General features: G+C 39.3%; 1 protein-coding gene across 6 annotated transcripts in view; it reads right to left on the bottom strand.

The window, feature by feature from the left end:
* Positions 1 to 21,916, bottom strand: part of MICU3 (mitochondrial calcium uptake family member 3) — a 151,481-nt gene that overhangs the window by 29,202 nt on the left and 100,363 nt on the right. For 3 of the 6 annotated variants that reach the window (XM_084625411.1, XM_084625407.1, XM_084625412.1), the window contains 5 exons: positions 21,127 to 21,198; positions 19,641 to 19,679; positions 12,309 to 12,404; positions 4,213 to 4,313; positions 1,562 to 1,733 (listed from right to left, as the gene is read on the bottom strand). In XM_084625411.1, coding sequence (XP_084481537.1) covers positions 1,562 to 1,733; positions 4,213 to 4,313; positions 12,309 to 12,404; positions 19,641 to 19,679; positions 21,127 to 21,198 — 480 coding nt within the window. The remainder of the gene's footprint in view (positions 1 to 1,561; positions 1,734 to 4,212; positions 4,314 to 12,308; positions 12,405 to 19,640; positions 19,680 to 21,126; positions 21,199 to 21,916) is intronic. The other 3 variants (XM_084625409.1, XM_084625408.1, XM_084625410.1) reach the window with 3 other exon arrangements.

Here is a 21,916-nt window from a genome sequence, read left to right on the forward strand (position 1 = left end):
CTTGGAAAGTAAGAATTTCTTCTCTGCTCCCCCTTGATCTAGAGAGTGAATTTCTTCACCCCTTTTTATCAAGCAGATTGCTCCTCCTGTGCCATGTACCAAGTCAGCTACTCTGGCTGGCAAGCGGGTGAGTGTGCAGAGCAAGGGCTCCTCAGGCTTTCCACCCGAGGGAATAAGAGTGAGAGTGGGAAGAGTAACAGGTGAGTAACCTTACTTCCTTGTACAGCTGAGTATGGGTTGTGACATCTCACCCAGAGCATTGCTGTGTCTCACATAAACTATAATAACATTCATTTTTGTGTGCTTACCTGTTATAAATATAACTTGTTTTACATTCAGCATTTTGTGTTAACTTTAATTTTTAAATGCCCTAGCTATTTTATGATATTTTAATGGTTTGTTTTTTCAGACTAACAAATTAAGGTAATTCCCAAAGCATACTTACTGCTTTTAGTTCCACAAGCGGAACTGTCAATACTATCAAAATGTATAGCCATTTTAAACAAAGTCAGACTGTTTGCAAGGACATATTAACCTGATCCTTCTATAAACACAAGTAGAAGAAATATATCCAAAACATCCCATGCTCTAAGGGGTACTTGTAACACAAGCTCTATTGATTTGCACTGATGCATTCAGCTACCATTAGATTTATCTATTGCTCAGATACACTACTGACAACACATTTGTTGCTAAATAATGAAGGATTAACTACCTAATGTTCTTTATTGTTCTTAGTTCACAAATTCTTTGAAAATATCTCTTCAGCCACTGATAAGAAACACTCACTCATCAATGGCTATCTACAAATGACCCACTATTAAGACTATTATAGAACTAGATAAAGAGTGTCAATATTGTTTTTGAAAAGGTCAGATGGTAGCAGAGAGAAAAAGTCAGAAAAAATGTGATTTTTCACTAAAGCTGAAAATCCTCAATATTAGGAAATTTCATTTCCTTACAGCACTAGCATATTGTTGTTTAAACTGAAGGTTTAATATAGTCTTAAACCACTGTCTTTAAACACCTCAAAAAAAATTACTAGATAATTCCCCCGTCATGGTTCCTTGTTTTTTAACTCTACACATTTAACAAATTAAATACTGTGTCATTCAGTATGGATTTTGTAAAACAGAAGATGCAAAGTAGATCATCAAAGATACTTAAGGTGAAATCTTGGTGCCACTGAAGTCAATGACAAAACTCCCATTGACTTCAATGGAAGTAGGCCCTGGTCTACACTGGTGGGGTTGACCTAAGATATGCAACTTCAGCTACCCGAATAGCATAGCTGAAGTTGGTGTATCTTAGGTCGACTTACCTGGCTGTGAGGTCGGCGGTGCGTCAACCGCTTCCGCCTCTTGCAAGCTGGAGTTCCGGAGTCGACAGGGAGTGCGTTCGGGGATCGATTTATTGCATCTCGATGAGACGCGATAAATCATCCCCGATAGATCGATCACTACCCGCCGATCTGCTGGGTAGTGAAATCCTGCCCTAGGATTCATCCTTAGGATTTTGAGGTTTTATCTGCTGCGCATCACTGTAGTATCTGAGCACCTACCTTTTCTTCAGGGATCCTGCAACGTACATTTTCCAGGTAACTTGATGTATTTTCCACATTTGTATATCTCAAAAGAATATGAGCAAAGTCTTCCTCGCTGATGGTATTCATCCCATTAGAATAGGAAAGGAATTCTATTTCTAGAACTTCGGTTTGTAGGTTATCCATAAATCTAAAGCACAAATATAATACATATGGAACAAAAAGTACTTTGCACTTCTACAACTCCTTTCATCCAAAGATCTCAAAGCACTTCACAAACTCAGTAATTAAACCTAACAAAATCCCTTTTTAGGCAGATAAGGGATAACCATATAAAAAGTAAGCACTGGTAGTACTGGTGAAGAAGCAGAAGCCAAACTTTCCACTTGTTTGAATCTGGCAGAAACATATTTTTTTCTTAATTTGATCAATGGTGCAATTTTTTGTGGCACAACTATACTTAGTAATGTTCTTTTAAGTGCCACCATTAGAATCAGTTTTCACCTACACTCATAATAGGTAATACAGTAATTATGGTACCTGTTGCAACAATTTGGGGAATCTGTCTGTACAATTTATTAATTCCCTCTGAGACTGTGAACTCTGAGTATGTATCTTTACCAGACTACAGGCTCCATTCGGCATATGGAGTTCTTCACCACCTTCATTGTTGTCCTGCTACCTCCATGTTGGACTGAAATTCCAACAAGGTAGTGGTACAGGGCTGACAACTGAAGGCTGTTAAATCTGGATGGTCAGCCACTAAAATTTAATTGCTCCAGAGACAAAACTGGATCCCTACCAGGAGAAATAGTTTATCAGGGGAGAGGTCACCAAACAATGAAGTCACCCAGCAAGGGTCTTGGATCAACTGTGGAGGCTGATTCAGGAGTCACCTGACAGAAGGACTGGCAAGTTATAACAGGCGGGACATAATCTATTTGCTCTCTGTCTCTCTGGCCATTTTTCACCATCTTAAAGATGTGGTAAACTGCTGTAAGGAGCTGATGAGGCAGGAGGAATGGGGACCCTGCTTCTCTGAACACAGATGGTCCCCCAAGGAAAGGGTGAGCTAGAGTGAGAGGAAATGAGTGTAAGTTTTATTATTTCTTGTCTGATTAAATAAAGAACATTAATGTGTTAGAACGTGCGCAAAGTCTGCCTGTCTGTGTTATATGCTATACTTACTCCATGTTTCCAGAGAGAATTAAACTGTAACCCTGAAGGCTCACACCCTTGGTGGGATTCTGGAGCCCATGTGTGTCAGGCACAGGCGCTGACTTCTGTTTTTGCTGGTGGGTGCCTTCGGCCTTCTGGTTTCACTGTGCGCCATGTACATGCTCTTGCCACCTACTGGTGCCTTGTGGGTGCTGAGCACCCCTCTTCTTTTTTTTTTGGTGGGTGTTTGAGCCCTGCAGCCCATATGGAGTCAGTGCCTATGCCATGTGTTTAAGCTACTGGAGTATCTTGGGGGTCAGTACTGCACCTGGGGGCCTAGGCAGGTGGACTGAGGACTATTTCCATCAAACAGTAACAGACAGAGTCAATGTTCAGGAAATGTACCAGAGACACCAAGAGAAGCAACAGTCCTTCAGCCCGCTAAGACCCAGGGAAGCTTAAAATATCCAGGTATCCAGATGGTTGGATTCCCTCACAGCAATCTAGTTCCTGAGAGGTCATAAGGGGGCAGTGAAAGTGGATCTGTGAAAACCTGCATGGTATCTTTTGGCAATTTTTTACTTTTAAATGATAACCACTGTATGTCCCTAGCAGAAGAGATAGATGTGAAGACAAAATCTCTGACCCAAAGAGGTTACGATCTAAACAGAAAATGTAACAAGCAGGAAGAGGGGAAGGGGAAAAAAAACTTAAGGGCTGCATCTCCTGCAGCCCAGTACAGCCGAGTACATGAGTACACAGGAGTGGGCATTAATTCAGTATTGGGTAGGGGCAAGAATACCACCTGCTGCAGTGGTTCTCAAAGCCGGTCTGCCGCTTGCTCAGGAAAAGCCCCTGGCAGGCTGGACCGGTTTGTTTACCTGCCGCATCCGCAGGTTCGGCGATCGCGGCTCCCACTGGCCGCAGTTCAGCGCTCCAGGCCAATGGGGGCTGCGGGAAGTGGCACGGGCCAAGGGATGTGCTGGCTGCCCTTCCCGCAGCCCCCATTGGCCTGGAGTGGCGAATTGTGGCCAGTGGGAGCCGCGATTGGCCGAACCTGCGGCCGCAGCAGGTAAACAAACCGATCCGGCGCGCCAGAGGCTTTCCCTGAACAAGCGGCGGACTGGCTTTGAGAACCACTGACCTACTGGACCACAAACACTACTTTCTATAGTGCAGCATTTCTTTGAGTCAACATACATAACTAATGACCTCCTCTAATTGATTAGCTTACAAAATCTGATGATAATAGAGGAATGTTTATTTGGCCTTTATTAAAACCAAACCAAAACAACCTAACAAATTTTGAATTCTGTGTATTGTCTTAAAACTTTCTTCATCCTTGTTTTAAACCTTTTTAGCAGAAAAGATAAAGCTAAAGAAATGTCTGATACAAAAAGATGCTTATAAAGAAAGAGTTACCTTCTTTAACTAGATATATTATGTATATATTATTTACTAACATATATGGAGGTCTTTGTTTATATAGAAAGTATAAAATCAAAGCTCACCTATAAAAATCATCAAAGTTTAGCTCAGCCTTTCCCTTCTTGCCAAAAAAATGCACAAGCAGTGTAGTATCAGATAGCAAACTTGAGATGTCATCTGCACGCTTAAAAACCATTAGAATAAGACAATTAGTTAAGGCTCTAATTGCTTTAAAAAAACTTTATCAAAGAAATCATTTTATAGTCAGGAGAAATACATTATGCAGCAAATACTTAAGATATGAATTCGTGCATCCTATGTTTGTAATGTTAGAAAGGTAATTATAGTATTCAAATCAGTGAAGTTATTTTAGTTATCACACACTTTCCATATGAAACATTCACTTGTTAATTGCAATTAGTACAACAACACACAAATCCCCCCGCCCCCCAATGAGTTAGTGGAAAATATCATGAGGAAAAAGCCATGAAAAATAAAACCAGAAATTTTAGGGGAAAATGGACTAGAAAGTAAGGTAGGACCAAGGATTTTTATTTATATTTATTTATGTGAAGAAATATATATATATATATATATAAAATTAGTTTTCTCAAGCTGCACTTTCCGTAGATACAATTTTGCAATTACATGAAAATAAAGCATTGCTATGAGTGTGTGTTTTCAAACCATCTCTAATGGTGTACTTTATACTGGAGCCACTGGGAGCAGGATTAGCCTATAGTGTGAGGTCTCAGTAGCAGACAGCAACGTTATAATACGCAAATGATATATATGGTCATAATTGCCTCATGATACAAAAGAGTCATCTTGTGAGTCATAGGAATGAGGGAATAGTGAAGATAACTAGACTACCTCTCATATTATTAAATGACATGTCATTGATATAGTAAGAGAGAACCCCCATTAGAATTTGGAGATTATGTATCATTCCACATTTTTGATATAACTAGTATTTGTTGCATTTACCTGTGTATGTGTGTGTTCATTTTTCTCTTTCATAAAGACCCTCTTGTTATAATGAAAGACTATTTTAAGAACTGGATATAACGATTCAGTAGAATGAGGCCCTGATCCTTCAACGTATTCAACATGGGCAGTGTTTCCTTGAAATCACTGGGGCTCTGCATGAGATCTGCCAGCAGAACACAGCTTCCAGGATCAGGGCATAAGAGATTTTTTTGAAACCTTGGTCACTATCTGATTAATGAAGAAGTTAAATGATTTATAAAAAATTTAGAAACAACCCTTAAATGAAGCAATCAGGCCACACATTTTGAGTGATATTGCTTTAGTTCTATCCCAAATTATTGGACTTGATAAAGGACTTTATGAAAATCTCCAGAGAAAAACTTCAGATAAATAAATTCCCTTTCTCCAGAAACAAGTGTCCTCAAAAGATACCTATTCTTAGAAATAACACATCCCCAGTAAAGGATGTTCAGAGTAGTAATTTGTGAGAATGTTGCTATTGACTTCTTTGGGGGCAGCACTACACTTAGAAACAGGAAAGCTGATTATGTGTACAAAGACTCTTACCTTGAAATGCACATATATGCCCTGATAAATTCCAGTAAAGACAAATACCAGATGCCCCCTTTATTTTTATGAAATGCATGTAATAATAGCTATAGAGACAGAGTATAACCAATCTGTTGAAATAAACCAAGGCATGGAGATTAGGAAATCAGTCAGATTTTCTGGATAAATAACAAGAAAAATGAAGGGAAGCAAGTGAATATGCCATGTCACAATGGCTACTTAGTTAGAAAAAGTTTAAATACTAGACTACATTTTTTTAAAGAAGTTATCAGCAATAACTATCAAATGGAAACGTAAGGGGTGCTCCCTATCCTATCTGAGGGAATGAGAAGAGAAGAGGTTGGATATGATGATAATCAATGGAGCTATTATTTAAGAAGTCCTAAATATGCATTAAGTCTTGAGAGATCAGTGAGGAAAGAGATTCAGCTGCTTTTCTTATGTAAAACGCACACAGTGATTTGGAAACGCCAAGAGAAAGTAAAGATGTAGGAATTAAAATATTGCCAATTATGAATATAGGGCCTAGTCTGATTGGATTTGACAGTGAAAGAAAAATTTATTTACCAAAGGATGGCAATGATGTGAAAATCATAAGTATTTCAGAGTTAGTTTACTAAAACTTCTGCAGCAGAAGCTGATCCGTATTTGGCATAAACTGGCATAGGTCTAATGAAGCTAAGACTTGGCCCTAAAACTACACATTCTAAGAATAACCTATGAGTCAGCATTACTGACACTATTCAGATATGTGAATCTTGGTTCATTATGAAGAGATGAATTGCAATAGCAAAATAACATTAAAATACATTTACTCAGCTGCATGGTGTATTGATAACAAAAATGATTTAATATCCATTGTCCAAATCCTTTAGGACATACTGTATTCACGTTTGAACGTTTTCAAAATTTACCTATTTTATTGTGAAAATTAACATTTCATATGTACTAGTAGTACTTATTAATCACTGAAGAGAAGATACTGAAGAACAAAAAAAGGAAGAAAAAGTAGTAACAACAAAAAACCCTTTCTTTTCATCGTACAAGAACTAAAGGAATAGGAGAGATACCTTTAGTAGTTTAATAAAGTCTGTTTAGGATTATCAAGTTTATATTTCACAAACTCTAACTATTCTTCTCTTTATTCCTGTATTCTTCTCCAGGGAGAAATATGATGGCATAATATATATCTGTAGAAAGACATTTTATATCCTTCAATTAAGATAGCTCTACTCCTGAAATGAACTGATTAACTGGAGAATAATAATCACCGACTATTTGTCCTTTAATTCTCTGTTGTCCTCCACTACAGGGCATAGTGCACTGAAATAGAGATACCTTGATTTTCTACATCTTTTAAACAATTAAGCTTCTAAGTACATTCAAGCAGTTTCCCTCAAGCACTCTGAACATATATCAGACAGTAAGTTAGTCTTTCATCCTGTAAATTTTTTTAATAACCTTGTTAGATTCAGGTTGCATTCATCCATATCTAAAGAACTGTGAGTACTAGCCTATTAGTTAAAAAGCAAAAAAACAAAACAAAAAAACTAGAAGTCTTTCTACCATTTCCACTTGGTCAGTCTCACTGAATGAAAAACAACAACAACAAAAAAATCCCTCAATATGCTTTTACACAGCTCTTCAATAATTTTGCACCCATGGACTAAGTCATGTTAGTCCTCTGTACCTTCATTTCCCCATCCTTAAAATGGGGATAATTATATGTATTCATCTTGTAAAGAGACTTCAGATCCTTGAATGAAAGGCAGTATGGCCTTCTATGATGAGATAACTGGCTCTGTGGATATGGGGAAAGCGGTAAATGTGATATATCTTGACTTTAGCAAAGCTTTTAATACAGTATTCTTGCCAGCAAGTTAAAAAAGTATGAATTAGATGAATGGATGATACAGTGGATAGAAAGCTGGCTAGATGGTCGGGCTCAACGGGTAGTGATCAACGGCTCAATATCTAGTTGGTGGCCGGTATCAAGCAGAGTGCCCCAACGTAGGTTCTGGGGCTGGTTTTGTTCAACATCTTCATTAATGATCTGGATTGGGGGTGGGCAAACTATGGCCCATGAGCCACATCCAGCTCACCAGCCAATTTAATGTAGCCCTCGAGCTCCCACTGGGGAGCGGGCTCTGGGGCTTCCACCGCTCCCACACTCCAGCCGGAAGCAGTGGCATGTCCCTCCTCCGGCTCCTATGTTTAGGGGCAGCCAGGGGGCTCCACATGCTGGTGCTGCCCCCACAGCTCCCATTGGCCAGGAACTGCGGCCAATGAGAGTTGCAGGGGCAGCGCCTGCAGACGGGGCAGCACACAGAGTTGCCTGGCCACGCCTCCACGCAGAAGCCAGAGCGGGACATGCTGCTGCTTCTGGGAGCTGCTTGAGGTAAGTGCTGCCCAGAGCCTGCATCGCTGACCCCGTCCTGTGCCCATATCCCTTGCCCCATCCCTGATCCCCCTCCTGCCCTCTGAACCCCTCAGTTCTAGCCTGGAGCACCCTCCTACACCCCAAATTCCTCATCCCCAGACCCACCCCAGAGCCCGCACCTCCCCTCCTGCAGCCAACCCCTCTGCCCCAATCCGGAGCCTCCTCCCACACCCTGAACTCCTCTTTTCTGGCCTCACCCCAGAGCCTGCACCCCCAGCAAGAGCCTTCACCCCCTCCTGAACCCCAACCCCAATTTTGTGAGCATTCATGGCCCACCATACAATTTCCATACCCAGATGTGGCCCTGGGACCAAAAAGTTTGCCTACCCCATATCTGGATGATGGGATGGATTGCACCCTCAGCAAGTTTGCGGATGACACTAAGCTGGGGGGAGAAGTAGATATTCTGGAGGGTACGGATAGGGTCCAGAGCGACCGAGACAAATTGGAGGATTGGGCCAAAAGAAATCTGATGAGGTTCATCAAGGACAAGTGCAGAGTCCTGCACTTAGGACGGAAGAATCCCATGCACTGCTAAAGGCTAGGGACCAACTGGCTAAGTGGCAGTTCTGCAGAAAAGAACCTGGGGATCAGGACCGGCTCTAGGCACCAGCAAAGCAAGCACGTGTTTGGGGTGGCACATTTCTAGGGGTGGCATTCTGGCCATCCTTTTTTTCCCCCTGGCCCCGCTCAGTCAACCAATGAGCCCCTGTGTGGGCCGGGGCGGCGGGCTCAGTGCGGGGGGTCCTGGTCCGGGGGCGGTCCCTGCCCTGGCCCCCCACTGTCGGGGGAGCGGGGCGATGCAGCTCCTTCCCCCCTCCTACCCCTGCTGCACGTGTCACAAGCGGCGGAGAAGCCGGAGCCAAGCGGAGGGGAGCCCGGGATCGGGGCAGGACCCGCGGCTGGTAAGGGACCCGCTGCCCCGGGCGGCCACCCGACCCACAGCTGATCCGCCTCACAGCCACTCTGTCGGTTACTGTCCCCTCTGCAGGGGTGGGGCCGGGTCTGAGATTGGGCTGGGAGTCCACAGGCGGGATGTACATCCCCAATCACCTCATTCCAAACACTGCTATAGCATTACGCATTCTTTTAACATTACCAGTATCAGTGGCTTCTGGTGAGCGCAGTTTCTCAAAACTGAAATTACTAAAAAATTATTTGAGGTCCACCATGTCCCAGAAGCATTTATCAGGACTTGCATTAATTTCAGTTGAAAGTACCACTGCAACAAATTTAAATTTCACTGAATTATTAAAAGACTACGCAAATATAAAAACCCGAAAAATTAAGTTCATATAAATTCTTTTAATGTAATGAGAAACTGGGCACACAGGAAGACACTAACATTTTTCATTACAGTGTGTAGTTGAACCCAAATTGTTTGTAGTTGTGATTTTGTTAAAATTAAATGAGTACACTAGTAGGAAATTGTTTTATTTCACTAACTACAAATTCTCTGTTTTCATTTCTTAAATATTTTAAACAGTCAATACAAAACAAAACAAAAACATTGCAAACTGCAAACATGAGTAAAAGCCAAAAAAAAGGGGGGGGGGAAAGCAGCCAACATTTTTTTTGCTTGGGGCAGCAAAAAACCTAGACCTGGCCCTGCTGGGGATTACAGTGGATGAGAAGCTGGATATGAGTCAACAGTGTGCCCTTGTTGCCAAGAAGGCTAACGGCATATTGGGCTGCATTAGTAGGAGCACTGCCAGCAGATCAAGGGAAGTGATTATTCCCCTCTGTTCGTCACTGGTGAGGCCACATCTGGAGTATTGCGTCCAGTTTTGTGCCCTCCCCCACATCACTACAGAAAGGATGTGGACAAACTGGAGAGAGTCCAGCAGAGGACAACAAAAATGATTAGGGGCTGGGGCACATGACTTACGAGGAGAGTCTGAGGGAACTGGGTTTATTTAGTCTGCAGAAGAGAAGAGCGTGAGGGGGGATTTGATAGCAGCCTTCAATTACCTGAAGGAGGTGGGTTCAAATAGGATGGAGCTAGGCTGTTCTCAGTGGTGGCAGATGACAGAACAAGAAGCAATGGTCTCAAGTTGCAGTGGGGGAGGTCTAGGTTGGATATTAGGGAAAAACTATTTCACTTGGAGGGTGGTGAAGCACTGGAATGGGTTACCTAGGGAAGTGGTGGAATCCCCAACCTTGGAGGTTTTTAAGGCCCAGCTTGACAAACCCCTGGCTGTGATGATTTAGTTGAGGTTGGTCCTGCTTTGAGCAGGGGGTTGGACTAGATGACCACCTGAGGTCTCTTCCAACCCTAATCTTCTATGATTCTATGATCTAAAATCGCTGATGTCAATGGGAGTCTTCTACAGTGAGTACAAAATATGTATGTTACATTCTATGTTGATAGACAGAGACATCTCTCCACAGTCCTATATTTTTCAAATGCTCTAGCAACTTCAGTAATTTCCAATACCCATTCAGAATGAATCCACAAGCTGAGCTCAGCAGTGTTCAACTCCACTGACCTATTGGGAGTGGGCTGTAGAACTACATAGTTTCACTCATTCTTCTCAGAAAGATACCAGAGAGTAAGGATGGGCAACTTCTCCTCTTGCTGAAGAGACCTCTTTTGTGGAGTCTGACAAGAACAAATCTTTTCTAACCTCCTTTTCAGTCTACACAATAGCACTTGAAGAGGCTGTAAGACAGTGCAGACTCCAGTGTTACCTAGCTTTATGTCACTTTTTCAGCACAAAAGTCCATGGTATCATCCATTTGTTAAGAGTGTCTGCGAGAGATAAGGATATGGATGAAAGCTAGCAAGCTCAAGCTTAAACAAAGCAAGACAGATGTGATTCTAGTGAGTAGTGGGAAATACTCTGAGAAGCTAACCAAGGATATTCGATTTGTATCAGTGATTTGCATGTTAGCTGAGAGGGTTATGCAAATGTTCATGGAAGAATTAAACGAATGCAGAAATTAGATGCTGGTAAGTTTTAATTATTGCAGTCTACAGATGTCAGTGTAACGCACCTTTAATGATGTGCTTAATTGCCTACTGGACACGTTCACATTAAAAAGGCTTCTAAAGAATACTAATCTTAAAATATTGTACATCTTGCTCATTGTTAATTTTGCTCATGTAAGTGCAACAGGTGTAAAGACAATCTGTCCCCAGCTTTGCTGCACTTCAAGCTAATCCATCTGACTGGAGTTACCCTCAGTGTGGGAGAATCCTCAGGTGACATAAGACTGGTAAAGCAGCTCCTATGCTTCCCTCATTACTGTCCCTGTTGTGATTTGCATGGCTTGAGATAGAGGTGTTACTGGGGAGCTGCTACAAGTGGCCAATCCTTGGGGCCATGACCAGCCTGGCCCAATGTACAGCAACCTCCTTCACACTGTAGCTGGGCACAGAAATGCCAGTTTGGAGGATCTGGCCTTTAGACTCTCTTTTAAATTATCAATACAAAGACATATACACATTCTGTTTATTCAATTTTTCAATGACTAGATAATGAAATAAGCTTTTGATTTTTATTATAATTTAGATACCTGCATACATTCATTTTTGATGGAATAGAGATATTGCTAGTCTTTCACAATGATTGTGCAATATCTAAAGATAAAGACTGAGATTAATGTATGCAATTGTTTTAGCTGCCTGAAACACCACTGTTTTCAATGCAATACGTTAAAAAGAATCTTTAGCAAAGGCAATATTGCTGACCATGACCTTCTGTAAAAATAAACTTGGCTACCATATGTTTAAAGCAAGTTAAGGGCCTGAACCCGCAAAGTCTTGGATACCTCATGAGAGATGCTGAGTGCGCTCTACTCTCATTAAAGTCATCACCTCACAGGATCAAGCCCTAAATGAAAAATGGTTCTTAATTTTTCAGTTATATAGAAATCAGGGTTTTTTAAAGTTAATATTAGATAAATATCCTAACACCAAGGATATAGTGATAGGACTTGATCTTCCAAATCTTGCAAAAGAGAATGCTAGCTGACTAGAAATGACAACTTCAAGTAATGCCACTGTATTCAGCCACATTAATTTCATATGACAGCTTTCCATAAACACTGTTTTTAAAAGAACTATTTTAAAAAGAAAAGAAAGAAGATCCACAACAATGGGGAAAACACTAAAATACAAAAGGAAATAAATAAAATGGCAATTTGTTCATGGACCAGACAGAGGTTTTATTATACCTCTGCAAGATCCGAAAAGAGAGCTTGGCTTGTGCTACGTCTCAATGTATCCCAATAGCTTCTGGGGACAAGGTCCTTTCCATCTGTCTTAAGTACCTGTAGAAGTTTCAAGAAGTACAACTGTTTGAAAACCACAAAACAATCATAAAGAACAACAGCTTATACACTTTAAAATCTTTTCTAACTAATCTTCAAAAAGAAGAAAACTGCATGAGTTTACCTTTGTTTTTGTTTTTTTTTCCCTGCACAAAGAAAAGTATTATATCACACTCCTTGTAAACCCAAGGCATTTTCAAAAGGGTAACAGTATCGATATCTATTTCCTTATTAGTCACAGTGTGGGCTTTACAAAACATAAGCGATTAATACACAATAAATTAACTAGATTAAAAAAATAGTCAGAATTAATCAGAGTTTTAACTGCACTGCTAAACAATAATAAAATACCAATTTAAATTTATTATATATATTTTTTGATGTTTTTCTACATTTTCAAATATATTGATGTCAATTACAACACAGAATACCAAGTGTACCGTGCTCAATTTATATGATTTTTAATACAAATATTTGCACAGTAAAAACAATTTTAAAAGTATTTTTCAATTCACATCATGCAAGTACTGTACTGCAACTTCTTTATAGTGAAATTGCAACTTACAAATGTAGAATTATTTTTGTCACATAACTGCACTCAAAAACAAAACAGTGTAAAATTTTAGAGCCTACAAGTCCACTCAGTCCTATTTCTTGTTCAGCCAATCACTAAGACAAACAAGTGGTTTACATTTACAGGAGATAATGCTACCTGCTTCTTATTTACAATGTCACCAAAGTGAGAACAGGCATTCGCATGGCACTGTTGTAGCTAGTGTTGCAAGGTATTTACATGCTAGATATGCTAAACATTTGTATGCCCCTTCATGCTTCGACTTGTAGAATATGCTTTTAAAAATCTTTTTTACAGTGCAAATATTTGTAATAAAAAATAGTAATATAAACTGAGCACTGTACACTTTGTATTCTGTGTTGTAATTGAAATCAATATATTTGAAAATGTAGAAAAAATCCACAAATATTTATAATACATTTAAATTGGTATTCTATTATTGTTTAGCAGTGCAATTAAAACTGTGATTAATTGAGACTATCTTTTTTAATCTCACGATTATTTGCGATTATTTTTTTAATCGTTTGACAGCCCTACTATAAACAGAAACATTCTGGAGTATATGTAAAATGTAAATGTATTGGCAAGCTTGTATTATTAGTAATTTCATAATTTTGTCAACATATTACTATATAAATAGATTAGGTTGCTTGTGATAGGAAGCTTGTTTTCTGATTTATCAAAGCATGACATGCACCAATAGCATTATCTAAATAGTTACAAATAATTTCATTCCAACAAAAGATCCATCCTAATAGTGTTAAGGAAAATAAGAATCAGGTCCACAGAGACTAAGTTCTAATTGCAGGATATACAGCAAGGAAACCTGATTGTGGGTGTCCACTGATCAAATTTACGATGTGCTCTATTTGAAAGAACTGTAAGCCATATCTTTTTGCCATGGAGGTGCTCTGCAACAATTTTAGAGGCCTGAGACACTTACATCTCTTACATTTTGCCCCACTTCCCCACTTTAAAACTACCCTTGGAGGTCGAACATGACAGCTTCCATCTTTCTGGCTAAGGAGAACTAGATAAGGTGATCTTGAAGGCAGTCAAGGCTTCTTCTAACTTGGCTACTGTTCTGTTGCCCTTTCCCCCGTGCCCTTTCCCCCATTAGTCTAGGCCTGATTCCCTACCTTCAGTGCTCCCAACTCCTGTCAGTCTGGCAGAAGAGACAAAGACTGGGAACTGAATTCAATCTTCCAATTACAAGTGGGAAAAATATCCTTACTTTTGTTTTTTAAAATCAGCATAAATTGTTGCTATTAAAGGTCTCATACGGTCATAAACTACAGAAATACAATGTGATATATGCCATCATGTGCCAGCAATGCCCCTCTGCCATGTACATTGGCCAAACCGGACAGTCTCTACGCAAAAGAATAAATGGACATAAATCAGATTTCAAGAATTATAACATTCAAAAACCAGTTGGAGAACACTTCAATCTCCCTGGTCACTCAATTATAGACCTAAAAGTCGCAATACTCCAACAAAAAAACTTAAAAAAAAGCCTCCAATGAGAAACTACAGAAATGGAATTAATTTGCAAACTGGACACCATTAAACTAGGCTTGAATAAAGACTGGGAGTGGATGGGTCATTACACAAAGAAAAAACTATTTCCCCATGCTAATTTTTCCCTACTGTTATTCACACCTTTTCAACTGTTAGAAATGGGCCATCCTGATTATCAATACAAACGTTTTTTTCTCCTGCTGACAAGAACCCACCTTAATTGATTAGTCTCGTTATAGTTGGTATGGCAACACCCATTTTTCATGCTCTGTGTATATATATCTTCCTACTGTATTTTCCACTGCATGCATCTGACGAAGTCGGTTTTAGCCCATGAAAGCTTATGCCCAAATAAATTTGTTAGTCTCTAAGGTGCCACAAGTACTCCTCGTTCTTTTTGTGCCCCATTGTACACTTTGCAGAATCCCGTGGGATTCCTTTTAGGACTTTTAGTATATCTATAACGCCACATAGATGTTGTGAGGAGTATTCTGCAGGCTTATTTTTGATTTTCCACACATTTAACGTCATATGTACTGAGGAAATTTAGACAGTTGAAAATTTAGAAAGGAGACCTGACAATTATATTTTAGGAAAAATCTCTCTTGAAATAGTATTCCCTATATTCTGTTAGCACAATATTTTCTCAGCTAACATATGCAGCCTTCACAGCACTCATGTTCCCAATTTAGCAAGTAGTAAAGTATGGTTACATGACTGAAGACATCATTTAAGTATGTCTTATCAGTGTAATCCACTTAATGCTCATGGGGCTGTCAAGGTTCCTCCCCCACTCTGAACTCTAGGGTACAGATGTGGGGACCTGCATGAAAACCTTCTAAGCTTACTTTTACCAGCTTATGGAGTCTTAGAACTGGTAAAAGTAAGCTTAGGAGGTTTTCATGCAGGTCCCCACATCTGTACCCTAGAGTTCAGAGTGGGGGAGGAACCTTGACATGGTGGCAGTGGTGGGATAAGGGGTCTCGAGAGTTCTTTGGGAGGTAGGTGGGGCCTTGGGTAGCCCCCAGTAATAGGGTGTGGTCTGGGGTTGTCCCTTCTGGTCTCTGCTCCAACTGCGACCAGTTTTCTTCTTCTCTGCCACCTCCACCCATCTGGCTCCAATCTCTCCTGCCTTGATTACAGTTTTGGGCTTCCCATCTAGGATGTATCTTTCTATTTCCTCAGGAACACCCTCTAAGAATTGTTCCATTTGCATTAGGAAGGGCAAATTTACTGGAGAATCAACACTTGCTCCTGATATCCAGGCATCCCAATGTTTCACAATGTGGTAGGCATGTCGGGTAAATGACACGTCTGGTTTCCACCTTAGGGCTCTGAACCTCCGATGAGACTGCTCGGGTGTTATCTCCATTCTGACTCTCGCCTTGGATTTAAACAGTTCATACTTGTTCATCTGTTCTTTAGGCATTTCAGCTGCCACCTCAGCTAAGGGTCCACTGAGTTGCGGCCTCAGCTCTACCATGTATTGGTCAGTAGAGATGTTGTACCCAAGGCAGGCACTTTCGAAGTTTTTTAGGAAGGCCTCAGTATCATCGCCTACCTTGTAGGTGGGGAACTTTCTGGGATGTGGAGTGGTACCTGAGAAGGATTGCTAGGGTTTGTTGGTATATTCTGCTGAGCCTTTACCTTCTCCATCTCCAGTGCATGCTTCCTCTCTTTTTCCCTCTCCTCCTCCTTCAGCCGCATGAGTTCTATCTGTCTTTCATGTTCCCTTTGTTTTTCCTCAGTCTGAAATCTGGCTAATTCCAGCGTTTGTCGAGCCGTGGATTTTGTCATCCTAACCTCTCTGTTTTTAACTAATTTTACACCCAAGGTTTAGAAATAAACAAACAAAACTTGGCTGTAAAATTTTGCTGTGCTGGAATAGAATACCTATTCTCTGATAGTGATTGTCAGCCTACAGAAAAAGACAATCCCCTTGTCTCTGCTCTGGCCCCAAATCAAAGCAAAAAACCTCCAACTACTTGGAAACCTGCTTACCAGCAGCCCAAAGGAAAATAAAATTCCTTTTCAAACTTGTGTTCCTTGTAAAAAAATCAAAATCCTAAAAAAAAAAAAAAAAGCCCCTGCCACTTTTGTCTCCAGGCAAATGGGTAGAACACACCCACATTTACTTTTAGAAAAAAAAAAACTGGTTTACCAAGACTGTGAATTTCCCTGCAGGAGGTTAAATACCCTGCCTCCAGGCAAAGAAACCTGCAATTCACAAAGATAATCCCCTTTGGTCTCTGCTTGGCCCCAAAGCAGAGAAAAACAAGCTGCTTTCAGTTTCAGCTGCTTTCTGGACCTCCTTTCCAGCAGCCCCAAAGGAAAAAAAATTTCCTTTTTAAAATCTGTATTTCTGGTTCAAAAAAATCTCAAATTGATCTCAAAATGATTTCAGGTTAATCCCACCACTCTGCCACCATGTCAAGGTTCCTCCCCAACTCTGAACTCTAGGGTACAGATGTGGGGACCTGCATGAAAACCTCCTAAGCTTACTTTTACCAGCTTAGGTTAAAACTTCCCCAAGGTACAAATTAATTTTATTATAATAAAATTTATATAAAATTATATTATATGACAAGAAATTTTTAGCCAATAGAACATTATCCCTTTTGTTGATTTGGACCATATATTAAAAAAATAAAAATATTGTTCCCACACCGTACAATCTCTGTAATTACCAAAGTCTTACATAGGTCTGAAGATAGTCTATCACTCAACTTTGGAAAAAATCTCTTGTCTGAAGTATGGAATCTCATTCTGGGGAGCTTCCAGAAAGATCCATAAGAGAGTACCCAATATTAAATACCATATATTGGACCTCCACAAGCCAAAATTAATTTCCCACAATTTTTAATATGCTGCAGGTAACAACTGTATACTATTCTGACCAGTATGAGGTTAGGTGCATTATAATATATTTTGCAGCTAACATTCATAAAAGTCTGAATAAAAGATAAAAACTTAATACAATTAGTATGCCTAACCTTTTCATTTCAAATTTAATGTCATGTTATAAAGCTCTTTATCTAAATAGAGATAAACTGGTTTTGATCCAACTGCTGATACATCATGTTGATTATGTATATTTTAATCTATGAAACTTCATATTTTTAAAAAAATTAACTAAAGTTAGACAAGAATATTTCTTCTTAAACCATAAAATATTGACAAAATATGCCAAATAAGTAAAAAAAAATTTCAACATGAAATCACTGCCTCAAGAAGTTACATATACTTTTGACTGCCTCATCCTTTATTTAGATACACATATTATTACATAATTATTAATTGAATAACCTGTCTTATTGGTGATGTACTTCATTTATCTGACAAAAACTGATTTATTATTGATGAAGTTAGTATTTCTGAAGCATGCACATTTTATTTTTCTACATGTTACTTTTATAATAATCCTCAATAATAAGATTGCATTCAGCTAGTCAAAACCCACATGCAACTCATGCTGTACTAGTCTTAATACACATTCACAGCATGCACCAGCTTAGCTCCAGAGAAATATCATGAGTAATATGAAAAGACATAAATAATCAAATTACTCAGACCCATTTATAGATGCATCTTATGTAAGATGTAGCCTTCAGAGCTTGATACTATGAAGTTGTGAGTACACTCAACTGCCCCAGATTTCAATGGGAGCTGAGGGTGCTCAGGACCTCATAGTTTGGTCTTTCAATGATAGAAATATAAAGTGTTCATTATTCCAATTCCAGGTCCACATTCATAGCATGCTAATAGATCTAATTCACCATTCACCCATTTATTTTATTTAAAACAATTTAAAACCCCTACTGTGCTGACTTATTTTTCTAAATGTGAGTATAAAAATAGATTTTTTTACTAGAGTCAGAAAATTATTATAAATTTAGAAATGCTTAAAGCTAAGTTTTGTTAAACTATAAAAGGAAGGAAATATAGAGATATGAAGCACAGAGTCTTTCACGCTTACATAGGGAATGATCCAAAGCACACTAAAGTCAAAAGAAAGGCTTCAATAGACTTCAAGTCAAGACTATAGTGCATACTTTTTGCCTTACTATCATCTTATTGAACAGGTATGTATTTAATATGTCTGTGCTGCCTTACCTGGGCACAATTGTATGAAACACACAGTGACAGAGTTAAAATGTAGGCATGATCAGAAACAGTACTATGTAAAAATGGCACTGCATATGTGTTCAGCTCAGGGATAAAAAGGTTCTTACCATTTTTTATTCTTGTTAATGCTGCACAGCTACAAAAGTCATGGGAAACAACTGTATATACAACTTCAAATCCTAGCCCCTTTTCTATAAATGCAGTCAAACTCCATCCATCCTAATTATCATGCTAATCTGGCTCAAAAGAATGAATTCCTCCCCATATGACCATGAAGATTGAGGCTTGGGTTTTTCCCTGGCTTTTTTATGCTAGGGAGACAGGGAAGACTATTTAAAGGAGTCTAAATCTGCTCTGCTCTGAAAGGGCATTCAGCCAAGGTCAAAGGACAGAGTTCATCAATCTAAAAATTCCTTCCATCCTCTGCCCAAACAGTAATCAAGTGTAATAAAGTCTGTCCTCATCTTGGGCTATGGGCTTCCTCTCTACCAACAGCCCCTGTTCTCATCCTACTCTGAAGTAGTTTTGTTTTATTTTATGCACAAACAGTGCAAGAAAAAAATGGTTGAGACCTTCTCTTCCTCTGTGCTGTGTTAGGATAAGATGCTGGGAAACTGACCGAACCCAAGGAATATGGTTATTACTGAAGGCTCTACCGTTATGTCCCATAAAAGGGGATGGAATTTTTATTATTAATTGTTGTTGTGGAATTTTATTTACATGGGGTAACCACCCCACCCAGAGCAGGTCTACAACTCCCTAATACACACCTGCTCTTTTTCTCCTTTTTACCTATCCAGAGGCATCCATCTGTCCTCTGGATGGGCCAGTCTGTTACTCTATGCCTGTAGCAAGTATGTGCAGCCTTCTATGGCCGTGAAGATAGAGTATACTTTTGACTTAACAAGACCCTATACTAGCAAAATTCATTTACTTGATAAAGAGCCAATTGTTATAACAAATGATTCCATCTCACTGGTGAAAACTATATACACAGAAAAATTTTGAGTACATACACTGTTAGTAGAAGTATGATATCCATAGAGTTGAAGGCGCTGACATACAGCAAAAATGGTGAAGTGAAGTACCACATTTCAGAATGAAACCAAAAAGAAAGAGAAAGAAGACAACAGAATAGGTTAAGACAGGCAAGGCTTTATCTTACACGTTACTAGAAATGTTGGTATGTTTTTTCAAATGGTGGCGAGCAAATGGTTCTTTTTTTACATCTTGTTTTTAAGACTCTTAAAACAGAAAAAAGTATAGGTTTATCATTACAACCATGATAAATTTAAGTTACAAGAATTATGCTATTCTACCTCCCTATTTTATCTCTGTAACATTCTCAAAAGTTTTCCTTCTAGGATGAAGTTTCTTTTGCTTAGACTTGGCCTAAACATGTCAACAAAATTAACTGAGCAATTAAATTTTGTTGCCAATGTGAAAAAAGTTGTGTCCCTTAGGATGAACAAATATTCTTTTCTGTGCTTGGGTTATTCAAAAATGTGATAGCTCCTAAAATTCAAGTTTCTTGTGGTTTGGGGGCCAAGTTCTGGGAAGAGAGCACACAGACAGCCCAAGATAAATTTGTTTTTACATTATGCTTTTAAAATTCAAATAAATAAATAAAAGGATTTTGCTGTACACAAAACAGTTCTTGAGCTGAGGGCTAGAATCTACAGCCCCCAAGTAGCCATAATGGTAGCCATAGGGATAAGAAGCAGATATATCCAAGTGGTACCTATATTGTGGGGTTTTGGCCAATCGATTTGCACAGTGCATGAATCCACCCGTTTTTCAAAGGAGGATTGGTAGAGACCTATCACTGAGACACATGGGGATTGCAGGGACACCTGGGGATTGCAGGGAGACGGGATGGCTGAGTGGGGGTGCAGGCACAAATGGGGACAGTGGCAGATGTGCCTGACTGAGAGAAGCTAGGGGTCAACCGGGGGAGGCTCCATGACATATTTCTCCCAATCACGCCCAGGCTCCTTCCCAGCAATTACTTCCCCTGACTCTACAAAGCTTTTGCACTGCTTCTGATGGATGCGGGAAATACTGTGTTTCTTTTCCTGAATATTTTTTGTTGTCTATATTGTTACATACATACTTGCCCCTAGGACTTGCCCACATGCATTTTGAAATAAATTACTAAACTAATTGAAACCGGTGTGATTATATTGTGTTATTTTGACAAATAAAATATGCAGAATTTTGCAGAATTTTAAAATGTTGTGCATAGATTTTTTATTTTTTTGATGCAGAATTCCTCCAGGAGTACCTATTATTCTCCGCTCAATAAACAGGCTTAGAATCAAATCAACCCTTTATATTGTTAGGAGTTATGTGATTCACTATGGTACCTGGTGTTGCCCAGAAATCTCAAAAGTGATTAGTAACAGTAAATAAATATTCTTAACTAATAAATATAACCACACTTTTGAGCTACATAAAATAATCCAAGAACCACAAACCTACAGCTATTCTAATTTTACTTACCAACATTATACGTTTCTCTTCATCTCCTTTTCTTTCTCTCTTCTCATTTTTCTTTCTAAATATCTCTTGAAGCTGCAAAACAAGCCAAGTTTATCTTCCGATCCAGGAACAGAGCTACTATGTACATAACAAACAATGCAGAATTGCCCCTGCCTGTCAATATGTCTACATACGCAATGCTGTATACATACATACACGTGCTGTAAAAAGTTGAGCTATTAAATATAGTTTTAAGAGAAATAAAATTGTGTATGACCAGAGATAGATAAATGTTCCAAAACTGTACTAAGTGGGTCATAGCCCACGCAAGCTTATGCTGTAATAAATTTGTTAGTCTTTAAGGCGCCACAAGACTCCTTGTTTTTGCTGAAACAGACTAATACGGCTACCACTCTGAAACTCGTCACCTTATACTCAGACTCTCACCTTCTAATCTCCAGCTCTCCTCACCCCCTTCTCCTCCATATGAAAAGGCAAAAATAATTGTTTGTTTTTAAATAAAATACAAAGTAAACAGCCCCCTTAGAAAACACAGATTTTAGAACAAGGGCCTCAGAGTTTTACATCATTCTCATAGTTTTAGTATCTGAAACTGGACTAGACAAAATTCTGGAGAATAAACTGTTGGGAATAATGCTACAATCCGGAAGTGATGGACCAGATGACCTAATGGGTCTTTTCCGATCTACAAGTTCTATAATTCTATGAAAAGACATATCTGTGTCTCTTCCTCCTACCGATGAACTAATTACTTGTGGTAAACAGGGCATAACTACTGGCTCATGACCAG

Source organism: Lepidochelys olivacea (genome assembly GCF_965140295.1).
Source record: "Lepidochelys olivacea isolate rLepOli2 genome assembly, chromosome: 4".
Classification (NCBI taxonomy): Eukaryota; Metazoa; Chordata; order Testudines; family Cheloniidae; genus Lepidochelys; species Lepidochelys olivacea.